This window comes from Acartia tonsa, chromosome 14, assembly GCF_053477335.1.
Source record: "Acartia tonsa isolate MP-2025a chromosome 14, ASM5347733v1, whole genome shotgun sequence".
Classification (NCBI taxonomy): domain Eukaryota; kingdom Metazoa; phylum Arthropoda; class Copepoda; order Calanoida; family Acartiidae; genus Acartia; species Acartia tonsa.
Genome location: NC_137273.1, coordinates 42,420,475 through 42,437,614, shown reverse-complemented (window position 1 = coordinate 42,437,614; position 17,140 = coordinate 42,420,475). Strand labels below are relative to the sequence as shown.

At 32.1% G+C, this 17,140-nt stretch overlaps 1 protein-coding gene across 1 annotated transcript in view; it reads right to left on the bottom strand.

Annotated features, from left to right (window-relative positions):
• The window catches only part of LOC145306247 (toll-like receptor Tollo), a 176,995-nt gene that overhangs the window by 20,060 nt on the left and 139,795 nt on the right, over positions 1 to 17,140 (bottom strand). The window contains exons 12-14 of the mRNA XM_080148310.1: positions 10,623 to 10,725; positions 10,116 to 10,250; positions 9,450 to 9,554 (exon numbers count right to left, since the gene is read on the bottom strand). Coding sequence (XP_080004436.1) covers positions 9,450 to 9,554; positions 10,116 to 10,250; positions 10,623 to 10,725 — 343 coding nt within the window. The remainder of the gene's footprint in view (positions 1 to 9,449; positions 9,555 to 10,115; positions 10,251 to 10,622; positions 10,726 to 17,140) is intronic.

Here is a 17,140-nt window from a genome sequence, read left to right as displayed (position 1 = left end):
TTACCCCTTCTGTAGTTCAAAATTATGGTTGTAATTGTTGACCCAACGAGTTATTAACTAACTAATTAAAAGTACCCATAGTTTTGAGCCAATGAATATGATAAAACTTTGGATACCCCAGTGTAATTTCCAGTCCAATGTCCCCTCCCTCCATCCCTGATTAATTATAAGTATATTTACTTATATGCAAGCAGGGATTATAAATACACAAGTGCATTTAACAAGAAAGGGATGGATTCACATTAGCACAACTCTTTTTTTATACTAATCAAAATTCAATAAAAGTACACAACAAACAGGATAACATGGTTATAAAACTTAGTGTAATTTATAGCCCAATTTTTCCTCCCTCCCTTCATTTATCCAAAGAACAAAAAGCAAACCCTTTACATCCCCCACCCCAATTAAAAAAAGTACCATAGTTATTCGCAACTTTTAAAGAAATACATTATGTAAAAAAGATTAATAAACTTTATTTTATCGCCCCAAAAATAAAAACTATACGTACTAGATGGGAGAGCGTCCTTTTAATCTTTAAATTCATGGATCTAAAGGGATAAGATAATAGCCGATAAATTGATGTACATCCCCATTGATAATACACAAAATTAATTCTTCTGTAGATTACAATTTGTCGCTGAAACGTTAGGACACTTAACTTAATGAGCCAACTTATCAAAATTAAATAAAAGTCCCCAAAGTTGTTAAGCTAACGAATAAGAAAACGTTATTACAAAACTTTGGGTACCCCGACATACAAAGTTTAAATGGGGGGAGTGTCCTATTAATCTGTAAAATGCACCAAGTAATGAATATTTAAGACCACAGTACTGAGAAATTTTGTGTCATCACATCCGCTTAAAGTTTAATAGAACCGTTAAAAATCAGTATATCCTATTATATAAAGTAGTAAATTTTTTGTCTGTAGCTTATGATTTGATAAAAACTTTTCAGGGAAGCTTCACATAATTCCTAGGATGTTTTACGGCTATTTATTTTTCAAATTTATTTCTTGCGATGGTTTTAAGCTATTTTCCTAACCCTTCAAGGATGTTTGGGGCAACCGTTAGTATATCAATGAAATAGAAATGATTAAAAAAGATAACCAGCAATTAACTGACAAACAAACAAACAAAAGCCTTACTAATTTATAAAATAGGATGGAAAAAGTAGATCATTATTATGAAATTTTCCGGTATGATCAATTTGTAGTGTTGATATTTATACGGAAAGGATGGTATATCTCTTTTACTTGGGTAAAATAGTTTTCCTTAGAGGGAGAGGTTACTTGAACTAAATAATAACTTTTTTATATTACATTTAATTAGTAAACCTCTAAAAGGGGTAATATTTTCTCTTGGGAGGGTGGTGGTACCCTCTTCTAAAATAGTTATAAACCTTCCCAGGACCTATGAGAAGCTATAAAGTAAAGGAAAACCATACCAGTTAGCATTAAAGTAAAACACTAGAAGGAGAAAGGGTTTAATACCTGTATCTCCCCATCGCAACCGTCTTGTACAACCTTCCTATTGGGTCATTGAAAATCAACCAATTGTATCGCTTATATTAACACAGCCAAGTAGCAGAAAATAATTTAGAAGCAGACGAAAGAGGTCTTTGAGAAATGAAGGGAGGTAGTTGTCTGTATATACATCTATATGTACTATAGATCTGTTGGTTCAGCGGTTAGCGAGATCATTTTGTACACACAGATAGACAGACTAACAGACATCTTGTTACTTTTATATGAAGATAAAGTACATGTAATGAATGAATGTTCTCTAGAAAGCTTAATTTGATTTCGCCTCACACGGACAATTAAATCTTAATGTATGTTTGTATATTTTAGGTATAGGGTGTCCAACCGAACTTGCATTGTATATTTTGGGAGGATGTCCCACAAATAAATTAACATTGTATATTTAGGTAAAATGTGTATCAAAACTAAAATTTTAATAGCGAAGCTACCCTATTGTTGGAAATGTCTGTCTGTCCGTCCCTCTGCTAATATTTGGTAATAAATTTATGCATTTTGGACTTTTTCAAGGCGTTTGATAACCTTACTTAATTTTTACTGTGTTTATAACTTATTGAAGGAATAGTTAAGCAATGACTTTATTTATTTTTCTAAAACACCCCCGGCCTGTATTAAGTTTACATTCCAGTTGAACTTTCCTGCTGTTATTATATCAACTTAACAGAAGTATTAAAATTCTGGATTATTGTCGATTGTTATCAAGTCGACATAAATATATGGAAACACAATAGTTCCAAGTTTAACACGGGGTTACCACATAGAGGCAGGGGACATTGGACTGTAAATTAAACTGTTTCCAAAAGTTTCATAACTGCGTTAACTTATTTGTTGGATTAAAAACTTTGGGTACTTTTATTGAAATGTAAGTTTCAAATTTTTCAATCAATAATTTTAAAGGGTAATCTTGTTTATCATCATTGCGGATGTACATCAATTTATAGTCCATTGTCTTATCCCTTAAGATCCCTGCCATGTTGCAATGCAGTACCTAACTAATTGACCATTACAAATTCAAATAGTTTCACTTCGATATCATCAACAGGGATAAGACAATGGACGATAAATTGATGATAAACCATAGTACCCCTTCTGTAGATTAAAATTATTGGTTGGACTTCAAGTACTCATCGAATACCGTGGTTATAAAACTTTGGGTACTAGTTTAAATGACTACTTCTTTATCCTTGAATATGAATGTAAGTTAGTTATTAAATGATAAATAACTAATAAACTCTGCAATCATTATACATGTTATTATGTGTATATTAACATAACAAATAACTTGGATGTTTGTCTATCTATTTGCAGCAAAAGATCTAAGTAACGGATATCTGTTGTAGTCAGGATTCTTAAGGGATAAGACAATGGTCGATAAATTGATTTATATCCCCAATAATGATACACAAAATTATTTGTAGATTGTGATTAGTGGTTGAAACGTTTTGACACTCAACGTAATAAACCAACCAATTAAAAATTCAATAAAAGTACCCAAAGTTGTTAAGCAAATCAATGAAAAACTTTGGGGACCAGTGTAATGTACAGTTAAACGTTTCTTCCCTCCCAGGTTATAGTAGAAAACTTTTGATATATTGATCAATTTGTGGGACTCGAACCCATATCTATATTAAGTCCACTTCTCCTGAGGGTTTCAAGTTACTCTGTACTACTGTGAATAAAGCAACTGTTAGTACAATTGCAAAATTTTCAGGGATTTTAAGGGATAAGCACTTTTTAAAAAAGTTAATGTTCTGTTTTGACTGTCTACTATTAACAGGGATCTTAAGGGATAAGATAATGGACGATAAATTGTTATACATTCCCAACAATAATGAACAAAATAAAATTATTTGTTAAAAACATTTAATTCTACTTGTTTTAAACCAATCAATTAAAATTCAATATAAGTACCCAAAGTCTTTGAGTAAAAACTTTGGGTACACATAACAAGTATCCCCCCATCTCTATGGGGTATTTGCTTAAAGAATGCATATAAACAATGTTACTTCTTATATGCACGTCTTTTAATTTTCATGGATTTTTAAATTAATAATTCTGTAGATTTTATATTATTACTTTATTCATTTAAAATGTATCTTAAGGGATAAGTCAATAAAGGGTAAATTGATGTACATTCCCAATGGTGATAAACAAAATTAATCCTTCTGAACATTAAAATTATTGACTAAAAAGTTTGAACACTGGTAGTTTGAACAAACCAAAAAAGATCTAATACAAGTACCCAAAGTTTTAAAGCCAAATAGGAGTCCGCATTTAAAATGTTGGGCACTGGTGTAAGAAACAAGGTCATAGAGGGCAAAGTGCTACACTGACATAGCATATATTAATATAAATTGATGCATACATATATACATACTTACATATACATACATACATGCATATATATGCAGTTAGTACAATACAAAATAAGATTAACTGCAGTCAAACCAGGGAGGCAGGGAGAGAACATTGGGCTGTATTTTACACTTGTACCCAAAGTTTTATAATGAAGTTTTCTTTTTCGTTGGCTTGCAACTTTGCGGACTTTCGTAGATTTATGACTTGTTGGTTCAATAATATGAGTGTCCAAACGTTTCCGGCATTAATGGTAATCTACAGAAGGGGTAACTTTGTGAATCATCATTGGGGATGTACATCAATTTATCAGCCATTGTCTTATCCCTTTAAATCCCTGTATTCTATCTCTCATTTTGTGTATAGCTTAGCTTGCTAAATGAATTCTTTTGTCCTGCAAATGCAAGAAACTGGTAAAAATTAGGTTATTTCAACATATTTCTGTGCCATAAGGTGGGTAATAGTTACATTCTATTAAAAAGAACATTACCCTTTTAAGTAATAACTTTAGTCATTTGCTAAATGTTTACACTTATATTAATTTGAAAATAAGGGAGGGGGGGATTCAATTTGTTTTTTTATTTATTTAGGTCATGCTAGGTTAGGTTAGATTGGGTACTGGGTAAAAGTTTGGGGGTAGTAACAGTCCTCAACAGACACTTTGTGTTAAAGTCCCAAAATTCTAAGCCAGATTAAACAATTCTGTTCTTAGCTTAAAAAACACTTAAATTTTTTTTTGTTAATTTTTGATAATAAAATTTTTTAAAAATATAAAATTCGTAGCATATTACATACTAGAAAATATAAAATAATAAGAAAAAAGTTAATATTGTTGAACTATTCAAATTACATTTTTTAAGGAAATTGCTCCATGTTGTAAAAATGTAAGGTAAAATTGGATTTTTCATAACATTAGAATGGTAAAATTACTATGGGGGGGGGGGGGACAATGGGCTAGTACCCAAAGTTTTATCCAGTTTTTTTTCATTCTTTGGCTTTGGGGACCTTGATTGATTAATCATTTAGTTGAGTGTTCAAACGTTTCAACCACTATTTGTAATCTACAGAAGGGGTATTTTTGTCTATTATCATTGGGGATGTACATAAATTTAAAGGCCATTGTCTTATCCCTTAAGATTCCTGATTGGACAACCAACCTATTAATTAAATGACTTTTATCTGTAGGTTCTAAAAATGCAAAGTTACATGTGTATGTGGGCAATGGCATTCCCCTTTTATTGACCATTGATTATTGATAGCAACATTAGATTGGTTAAAAATTAGGAACAAAGGATAAGACAATGATCGATTAATTGAAGTACATCCCATATGATGATAATCAAGATGAAAATTAGTGGTTGAAACGTTTGGACACTTAATTTAAGTAACCAACCAATAAAATTAAATTAAAGTCCATAAAAACGTTATCAAAATACTTTGGGGACTAGTGTAATAATCAGCCTAATGTCTGTCCCCTCTCTCCTTAATTTTAACGTCTCTAGTATAACTGAAAATCTAAGGAGGTAGAATCAGATCATCATAGATTTTGTCATTCTGGGAAACTCTGTTGCATAAAGTAATTTTGGTTAACAAGAACATTACCTCACCAAAGGGTAATTTCTCTGGGGAGCAAGGATAAGTAAAAATAATATAATTTTGGCTTCATGAGAACACTATAGCCAACCAGGAAGGGAGAGAACATTAGACTGTAAATTACACTGGTACCCAAAGTTTTATAACCTAGTTAATTTATTCGCTCGAAGTCCGTACTTTTTAACAAATTATTTTAATTTACAGAAGGGGAAATTTTGTGTATCATTATTTGGGATATATGTCAATTTATCGGCCATTGTCTTATCTCTTTAGATCCTTAGGTTTTCAAAACACTTTCAGATACTGGTATTTTTAGAAAAAATACAAAATTTTTAAATTTTTCAACCAACTTAACTATCCTAAAATTTTACTAAGGCCCACCCACTAAAACCTAAACTAGTAAAATCTGGGATAAAGGAATATGGCAATTAATGAAAAACTTTTTGGTCGATAAATTGTTTAAAGTAGTTTAATATTTCTTCCTTTATTCAAACTTTTATCCTATAATACAAGGTATTAAGGTCTATTTTGTCTGTAGCTTAAGATTTTAGTAACTACTGAACCAATTGAGTTTTCGATTTTAGGAATACTTTGCATATTTCAAGAGATGGTTTAAGGCTATTTTCTGTTGAAATTATGCACTCTTATCATATTAAAAACAGTCTGTAGTCATAATACAGACACAATAGCCAATATAAAAGTAACTCAAAGATAATTGACAGGGTTTTTTTTCTTTATCAAATGGTCTATCCCTCTCTCCTGATTTTTAACTGAAGAAAATGCTGTTACAAAATGAAGTTTGAAATTTACAAGATTGTCGCATGGAGATTGGCAAATGTTATCAGGGCTCGGTAGCCGCGCATCAGCCGCGGCTAAGCCTCAAATTTCATTCCGTTTGGATGCTTTGATTTTTTTTTAGAAAAGAGGAATTGCCAAATTTGAGTCAGGTTTAGACTTCCAGCTGGTTTTCAAAATTGTAAAGGTTGATTTCCTTGAGGCTTACAGGCAACTGATGTGCAGCTGCCGAGCCCTGAATATCATGGGTACATGACATTTATACAACTAGCTAAAGTATAGCAGCTGCGTTTTTGGCAATATAGTTTTAAATACATGCAGGGATGTTAAGGGATAAGACATTTAGGGGATAAATTGATGTGCAACTCCAACTGATTACGTTTAGACACTCAACTTAATGAATCAACCAATTAAAATTCAAAAAAGTACCTAACCAAAGTCCAGAAATAAGAAATCGTGAAATTGATAAATTATTCTTTATCTACTGCCATAAACCTAAAGATTTAAGGTATGTGACAAATATACAAACTTTTTTGTGTGTAGCGAAGGATCTTGCTAACCTCTGAACCGATATGGTTCTCCTTTACAATGAAACTTCTTCTAGGCCCTGAGAAGGTTTTTAATTATTTTGGAGATGGGTATCTCTACCCACCCAAAAAATGCCTCCCCCTCAAAAAAATTTTTAATACTGTTTCTACTTTATATTCCCATAGAGGCTTCTAGAGGCGCAGCCGCTAGTATCTACAAAAAGAAATAGGAGTGCAATAATTATCCATGTTTAATCAAATTTTGTGTTTTTTTTCCATTAGATTTTTTGTTAAACACTGCAGTGTAAACAAGATATAATTTTTTGATAAAAATTCAATTCTTTAAAATTGTTGTAATGCTAAAAATATTTGTAAAAATAGGACTACTTGTACAAGAAAATTACAAGAATATAAGTTTAATATTAGCAGAGGAGATGGAGGAGACATTGCACTTTTAATCATTCTGGTACCCAAAGTTTCATAAGCATTGACTCCCATTCTTTGGCTTAAAAACATTGGGGACTTTTTATCGTCTATTATCTTTTCACTTAACCCTTAACGGTCGGGGGGGGGGGGGCGTTGAACGCCCCCCCATCCGGTTTTTTCTATCTCATTTTCTGTGTGTGAAAGATAAAGAGCCCAAACTGCTTGACTTTTTAAGTATGGGTATGACACATACCTGAGAGTTGGAATTTTTTGAATATCTCCATCCTGGCGGGCACATGATGCCAGCAAACTTGGCAGGGTCATCCAGGTAAAGAGCAAAAATATTTTTTTGACTAAAACAAAGCATTTTATCATACCAAAATACTAAAAAATCCTCTAGTAGTTCATCCTTATATGAAATACAGGTGTTCAAGTCTTTTTCAGGTTCCAGGTATGATCCTGCAGGTCCTGATCCTCCAGGTCTCCAGAAATCTTTAAAAGGCTCCTGTGGCCGCAATTTTTGACTTAGAGACTTCAAATTTTAAACTTAAGCTTTTCTCACATGTCTACATAACGTATTAAAATTTCATGAAGATCCGCCGCCGTTTTCCCGCCGACCGCCGACTGCGGCGGCTGGCAGCTGCCAAGTACAGCTGCGGCCGCTGAAATTTATATTTTGATATTTCTAATGTAAAATTTACATAAAAATAAACATTTTCTGGAAAAAAAATTTTCTTCTAGCTTCAAAAATAAGAAAAATACAGCCGTTTGAAATTTTTAAATAAAAAAGACCTAAAAACAATGGTTGTTAAATAAAAGGGTGAAGGAAGCGAAAATTGACTTAGACTTATAAAAGGTCGGAAATTCATTATCAAACAGGGGACTTGCACAAAAAAATTTGGCCCTCTAGCTCTAATAGGAACTGAGATAATTAGGGGGGGCGTTGAACGCCCCCCCCCCCCCCGACCGATTAAGGTGCGGCAAGGGGCCCGACTGTAAAGGGTTAAAGATCTCTGAATTATATTAAAAACTTATAACGTGATAAAAAAATGAAGAATTTTTGGCTTTTTCTATGAAAAAATGTAAGAAATAAAGTAGGTATATATGCATATACACTTTTTATTTGCTTAGATTTTACATAAAGATATATGTTTCATTTTAGATTAAGAGCTTAATATAATAGATGGATTAGATTAGATTGTTAGATTTTATATAAAGATATTTGAATCATGTTAGATTAAGAGCTTAAATTAATAGATAGATTAGATTAGATTATTGGATTTTTTATAAATAGTTTTTAATAGATTACTTCATTTTTTTAAAATGGTCCTATAAATGCCATATACAGACCAACAAAAAGACATTCTGTTACTTTATGATATAGGATTAGCCATCTAGATGTTTTTATATCTAATATCCAACAAGAATATCTTAGATTATAAAAGTTTAAGAACATTAATCAGAATTAATTCTACTTTTAGAATAATTTGCATTATACCTCAAAAACTACATTCATTTGGAATTTTTTATTTTCAGGAAATTTTTTTTTTTAATTATAAAAGGGGTAATTATGTTGATAAGTCATCGGTAATGTTAAGGGATAAGACAAAGGACCATAAATTGATATAAATCCCAAATGAGGGTAAACAAAATAACCACTTTTGTAGATTTAAATTGTTGGTTGTAAAGTTTAGAACCAAAAAGAGTACCCAAAGTATTACAGCCAACAAATAAGTGGTTATAAAACTTTGGGTACCAAAAAAATTAGCGGACATACCTTGGCATCTACCAGGGGTATATAAACATTATTTTGTGAATAATGTACCCAAACTATTATATCCAACGACTTAATAAAACTTTGGGTACCAAAATATTGGCAGACATACCTTAGCATGTACCAGGGGTATATAAACATTGTCTTGTGAATAATGTACCCAAACTATTTCATCCAACGGCTTTATAAAACTTTGGGTACGAGAAAAATTAGTGGACATACCTTGGCATCTACGAGGGGCATATAAACATTTTCTTGTGAATAATGTACCCAAACTACTTCATCCAACGGATTTATAAAAACTTTGGGTACTAAAAAAATTAGAAGACAAACCTTAGCATCTACCAGGAGTATATAAATATTATCTTGTGAATATTGTACCCAAACTATTTCATCCAACGGCTTTATAAAACTTTGGGTACCAAAATATTAGCAGACATACCTTAGCATCTACTAGGGGTATATAAACATTGTCTTGTGAATAATGCAGCTGGCAGTAGATACTCTCCAAATCTTTCACCATTGGGTACTCGGAACCAAGGGAAGCCTAAAAAGTTAAAAAGATTGGGTACTCGAAACCAAAAGAAGCCTAAAATGTTAAAAAGATTGGGTACTCGGAACCAAGAGAAGCCTAAAAAGATAAAAAAAATTGGGTACTCCAAACAAAGAGAAGCCTAAAAAGTAAAAAAGATTGGGTACTTGAAACCAAGAGAAGCCTAAAAAGATAAAAAAGATTGGGTACTCGAAACCAAGAGAAGCCTAAAAAGTGAAAAAGATTGGGTACTCAAAACCAACATAAGCTCAATAAGTTAAAAAGATTGGGTACTCGGAACCACTGGAAGCTTAAAAATATATAGATTATAGGTACTCATAATCAAGCCTAAATAGCTGATGAACATACAAATTACATATCATGCCAACACGTTTTAAGCGGTATGAAAAGGCCTATAAATTGTCTGGAATAGCCAAGATCCAATGATTCACAGGAAAAGCCTGACTGAAAAAACTCGTCTTTTTTTCGCATTTTTACATTAATATAAGGAACGAAAGATGGCATAAATTTTGTTCTTATAGCTTAAAAATATCAAGGAAAAGATGATTAATTTACCTGGTTGATCGTTTTCAGCCATTCCAGGTTGCAGTCGCAGAGGAATGGGTTACCACCCAGATAGAAGTCTGGCCGCTCCTGGCTGCCATCCAGCCGTCGCGGCAGAGAGACACTAGACGTTTCCAGCTTCGTTATCTGAAAAAGAATTGTGAGAGCATTCGATTGGAGACCATGTGCTTGTTTGTCAGTTAAAAACTAACGAATCTGACAAAGCATCAAAATTAGAAAAGGAAATATTCATTGGATGCCAATTTATTTACATACTACAATTTGAATGCAATAATAATTACAATCGAAATATTTTTACGTACTCTGATAAAGTAATTCTTGCAGCTGACTAAAATAACGATACCCCCCATTCACCCACTTTATTCCATCCCTTCCCCTCCTACTATATTAACGAACTGAACAATAAATGAGGTCCATATTAGCAAACTGAATTTTCGCCTGTCAAAATATCCACGTAGATTCTACATTCATTCCTGTAGGGACTAGAATGAAGCTCACCTGATTAGCATAAAGATCAACTCTGACCAGCTGGCTCTTTTTGGCAAAGGTCATGGGATCCACTCGTGTAATCTGGTTGTCATTCAAGGACAGGATCTTAACCCTACAAAAAAATTGTTTTGAGTACAAATTAATAACAATGTAATATTTTGGTACATTTACTCTAAGCAAAACAAAATTTGACTGGTTCAAAAGATGAATAAAAAAAGAATTTATAATTAGGGGACATTGGTATGTTTATTACACTAGTCCCCAAAGTTTTCTTATTCGTTGACTTAACAACTTTGGGGACTCTTATTGGATTTTTATTGGTTGGTTCATTAAGATGAGTGTTCAAACGTTTCAACTAATATCTGTAATCTACAGAAGGGGTAGTTTGATGTTTTATAAATGGGGATGTATATCAATTGATCGGCCATTGTCTTATACCTTTAGATCCCTGAAAATTATCACTGTTAAGATAAAATATATTGTTTTCGGCTTCTATAGAACAATAACACCATATGAAATCAGCCAACATAAAATAAGTACGAACTTTCTTGTGATAATTATACCTAATAGTTATAAAAATCATCAAAATATACCACCGAAGCTATTAGATAAAAACGGACTGACCCGAACTGTAGAAAAGCTTCGCTTTCAATAAATATACATAAATTCAGGAATCTAATGGGATAAGACAATGTCCAATAAATTGATATACATCCCCAAAATACCCCTTCTGTAGATTAAAATTATTGGTTGAAACGTTTGAACACTCAACTTAATGAAACAACCAATCAAAATTCAATAATTCCACAAAGCTGTTAGTCGAACAAATACGAAAACTTGTTAAAAAACTTTGGGGACTAGTGTAATACACAGCCCATTGTCCCCTCTCTCTCTCTCTGATATAAATTGGTAAATATATAAAATTCATATGTCCAATATCTTAAGAGATGCCATTTTCTCTGCGAGACTGGAGCAAAATTGGAATGGTGATACAAAACTAACAAAAATACAAAGAAAAATCGTCTAATTGTGATCCAAACGCAACCATTAAACATGAAAAATATCGAACTCTAGTACATTATTAGAAGCTAAAAACTATTAGAAATTAAATTCAACTTGAAATCGCTCATTATTTGAATATAGAAAAAGCCTTCCCACTGCCAAACGACTATGAAACGAGTGTATATTTACTATTTAGTTTCTCAATAAACACCAGTGTCCAAATTTTTCAACCAATATTTATAATACAGAAAGGTTAATTTTAATTCTCATCAATGGGGATGTATGTCTGGTAATCGTCCATTGTCTTATTCCTTAAGATCACTGAATATTGAAACAAAATTTTGATAATATGAAGCACCCCCGCTACGACGGCTTTGTTGTAATTTAATCAATTTGATGGAAAAGTTTTAGAGACCAGTTTTTGTCCCGGAGAGACATACAGCCGGATAAAACTTTTAGGCAGATAAAATATTTTTTTTGTCTTTCGCTATGTTACAATGGACATTTTTGCTAAAAAGTTTTAATGCAAAGAATTTTGGCAATTACTTGTCTGCAAATCAAAACGAAGATGTAATTAAAGCCAAGTTTTGAAAGAATACATATTGACTCAATACTGATTACTATATAAATGAAGGCGAAATAGATTGTAGAAGTTAAAATATGTTATGATAAAATTTTGACCATTTTTTAAGCCACCGTGAGAACTTTTTGTTATAAGATTCCTTACAAGCAATACCATCATTGTATAAGACTGTGTTAAAAAGCAAGGAATAGACAATTGAGAAGAAGAAAGTAGCAAACGTTGTCATAAAAAGGTTTAATATGAATAAATAAAGAAGGGGTCAAAATTAACACAAACTAATTAGTAATAAACATATCAAAAACATCGAACAAGAGCCAAATTTGAACCATTAATACAATGTTACATAATTATTAAATGCAAAAATAATTATATACAGGGTAAGGGAAGCAAAATACCATATATTTATATATATTTTTTCTATCAATTATATAATTTACTTATCCCTAAATCTAAGATTAAAGTATGGTATAGGAAAATGTGTTCACATTCGGAAACTGATTTCAGTTCACCTAAAAGATGAACTGAAATTAGTTTCCGAATGTGAACACATTTTCCTAGGTGTTTCCCAATCCTATCTCAATATTTGCTACTAGCTAAAAAACCTTCAAACTTCAAAAAAAAATCAAAATTTGAATGTACTAACGATTTATACATTATACATTCAAAGTTTTAATTTTTCAAATTTTGATTTTTTTTTTTGGAAGTTTGAAGGTTTTTTAGCTAGTAGCAAATATTGAGATAGGATTGGGAAACACCTAGGAAAATGTGTTCACATTCGGAAACTGATTTCAGTTCACCGTATAAAAGACATGGTTATTTTACTAGTGATCTTAGGGGATAAGACAATGGACGATAAATTGTTGTAAGTACTCAATGACAATAAACAAAATTTTCCCTTCTGTTGATTAAAGTTATTGGTTGAAAAGTTAGGAAATATATGTACCCAAAGTTTTGAGCCAACGCATTAGAAAACTTGGTTATAAAACTTTGGGTACCAGTGTAATTTAAAGTCTGGTGTCTCCTCCCTTCCTTCGTGTTATTTTACTCTTATTTTTACACACACACACACACACACAAAGTCCCATTTACACCTACTAAAACACACACACATAAAAACACTAAAAAACAGCTTGAAAATATTAACTTTTATACATATAGAGAAAGAACTTATAATATTATATAAAAGTAACAAGACGTCTGTCTGTCTGTGTGTTTGTCTGAATGTATCAAAAGATCTCGCTAACCACTTGACCGTTATGATTCTCATTTATTTTGTAGCTTCTCATAGGTCCTGCATAGGATTAAAACTATTATGGTGGAGGATACCACCACCCTCTCAAGAGAAATCTCACCCCAGTCCAATCTTAAGTGCTCCTAGAGGCTTCTAGGGGGCATAGTAATACAAACCTAACATAACATGAATAGATTTAATTATTAATACCATAACAAAAGAATTAATTTAATTACCTCTCAGATAGAATCATAACCAGGTAGGGATATATCAATGAATGATAATTAATAATTGTATTGCTTTTGATGGTTGGTATATATATGTTTATTGGGGGCAGGAAAGGGATGTTGATTATGTATATGCCATTTATTCAGAGAGAGAGAGGGGACAATGGGCTATTTATTACACTAGTCCCTTAAGTTTTATATTAGAGTTTTCTCATTTGTTGGCTTAACAACTTTGGGGACTTTAGTGAATTTTGATTGGTTAACTCATTGAGTGTTCAAGCGATTCAACAACTAATTTTAATCTACGGAAGGAGTAATTTTGTGTATTATCATTGGGGATGTGCATCAATTTATCGGCTATTGTCTTATCCCTTTAGATCCCTGGATGATAAAAACTGTCTTCCTTAATTAATGAAACAATTGTATTCATATGTCAGCCGTAACAGCAACAACAGGAGAGGGGCAAATTTTAAGTCCCCAAAGTTTTATAATTACGGTTTCTTATTCGTTGGCTTAACAACTTTGGTGACTTCAATTGGATTTTGATTGTAATCATAAAGTTGGGTGTACAAACTTATAATTGTAATCTAAAGAGGGGGTATCATCATTGGGAATGTACATCAATTTATCGGCCATTGTCTTATCCTTTGGATAAGAACTATCAATTTTAATTATCCTCCGATAAAAAATTGTCATAATAGTTAAAAATGCTGTCGGAAGTAAAATAGTTGTTCTTTAAGGTGCAATATCACTGTTCTTGTTTTTTTTTTTGACGTCCTTGCATATGCTGAAGGCTCAGGAAAATTAAGGGATCAGACAATACACGATAAATTGATTTTACATCCTAAATAATGATAAACAAAATTTCACTTTCTGTAGATTAAAATTAAAGGTTTATAAGTTTGGAAACTGCTAATGTAAATCAATCAAAAATTTAATATAAGTACCCAAAGATAGTTTTTACAAAACTTTGGATACCAGTAAATTGTCCCCATCCTTCCTGTGAAGGCTGCATAACCGTACATTTCAAAATTGGTGTGTTTTTATTTTCTCAGTAGTCATAATATATCACATTGTCAAATCAAACTGAATATTATTATTAGTACATAATAGTAATAATTATAAGATTAAAACCAGTTTTTTTAGCCCCGGGGTGCCGAAGGCACGGGCTAAAAAACTGGTTTTAATCTTATGATTGTACATTTTTATATTCGTAGAAAGCTGGATATAATACGATGCTAGACATAGTTTTTTTCGTATGGATGAGAACCGGTTCTTATCCACCGGATTCGAATGAATACGAGAAATACAAATTTTCCTATTACCTCCATATTATAATTAAACACTTCTGTTATTTATTTTTATTGCGAAATATTCGCGGATTTATTGAAAACTGAGGATTTTATGGAACAGCTGCAAAATTTGCATTGTATGCTTTACATTGCAAATATTTCAAGAAAAGCTTGAGTTTTTTTTACCATGTTAACATTGTTCTATAAACCTTAGATTCCCTAGCTGGAACGGATTTCATGTTTATTCTTATATTAAAATAACAGAATGTCTAAGATCACAATAACCGATGGACAGATATGGTCCTTCTTTATAGTAAAGCTTATTATAATTTCAGTGAAAGGGGCAGCGCCGCTAGTATTTCAATAAACAATATATCAGTGACCTACCGCCTTAATTACTGAAAAGAGTTGCTTTTAAAAGTTTTGATGGATATGCAGGGAGGGAGGGGACATTGGACTGTAAATTACACAAGTACCCAAAAGTTTTAAAAACACGTTTTTTTATTCATTTGCTTAAAAACTTTGGGTACCTTTATTAAATTGTGATTAGTTGGTTCCAAACTATTCAACCAATATTAATAATACATTAAGTTTTCTACCATTGTCTTATCCCTTCAGAGCCCTGGGTATATATGTGGTACTAATAATTTAAAGTCCAAATGAGAGACACACACACACACACACCCAACACACAAATACACACACACAGACACATACACACACACACACAGACCTTGGGCATTATTTGTTTTCCTGAACTTTGATATCAAGGGTATCATTGGGTAACAGAACAGGGATCTTAAGGGATAAGACAATGGGCGATAAATTTATATCCTTAATGATAACAAACAAAATTAGCTAGTCTGTAGGTTAAAATTAAGTGTCAAAAATGTGTGGAAACTTAAATTTTTGAATTCAGTAATGATTATAAATTTTTGGGTACTTTAATTGTAATTTTTAGCCCAATGTCCCATTTTTCCTGTTGTGTAATATAGATAGTAGATACATAGCCCATGTTTTTATATAAAACAGTAAAATACAGCAATTTGTTTTAACTCTAATTTTTCTAATGACTTTTATATTTTAGTCTCAAATACTGATTAATTGTCTTTTGTGTTTTTGCAGGGGCGTATGGGGAATTGTTTATTACACTAGTCCCCAAAGTTTTATAATAACTTTTTTTTCGTTGACTTAAAAATTTTGGGTTTCTTTTATTGAATTTTGATAGGTTGGTTCATTAAGTTGATTGTCCAAAAGTTACAACCACAAATTGTAATCTAAAGAAGGGGAAATGTTGTGTATCATCATTGGGGATGCATATCAATTTATCCTTTTTTGTTGCTGTTTTGTGATGCAACCAACGAGTTCTAAACAAAGGAAGAATTGTCGCACTGTATTTAATGCCAGGGAGGAAGGGAGGGGATATTGGACTGTAAATTACACTGGTACCCAAAGTTGTATAGCCCAAAAACCTTATCAAACATACATTAGTTGATCCAATTTACAGTATCCATACTTTTCAACCAATAACCGACAAAAGAATAATTTAATTTGATAAGAATGTACACAATTTATCGTCCATTGTCTTATCCCTTCAGATCCGTGATTTAATACACAATACAAACTATATATGATAATATATACAAAGATACATCTTTGCTATTATACTCAGTAGAACTCTCAGGGAGGGAGGGAGGGGGACATTGGACTGTTAGTTACACTGGTACCCAAAGTTTTATAACCATTATTAGTTTAGCTAAATAATGTTGAGTATTTGCAGTTTGATTGGTTGGTGTCCAAACATTTAAACCAGTAATCTTAGTCAACAGGTGGGGTAACTTTGTTTTTCATCCATAAGGAGATATATGAATATATCATCCTATGTCTTATCCCTTCAAATCCCTGTTGAAGAACTTGATTATGCATGGAAGATAAAAAAGCGCTAAATGAGGACAGGAAAAAAGGTTCATTAAGCTCATAAAATATTGATATAATGTAACATTGTTTGTTGTTTTAATATAGAAGTGTTTTTGACATACTTTTCCTATTAAAATCTTGAGAGAAAGACATAATAAACTTGGTTCAACTACCTCAAAGAGCTTTCAAATATAGAACTAACAAACTGGGCCTAAGAGACAGTGAATTATAGCCTGAACTAGGCCCCTACAAACCATTAAGCCAATGTAGGCCTA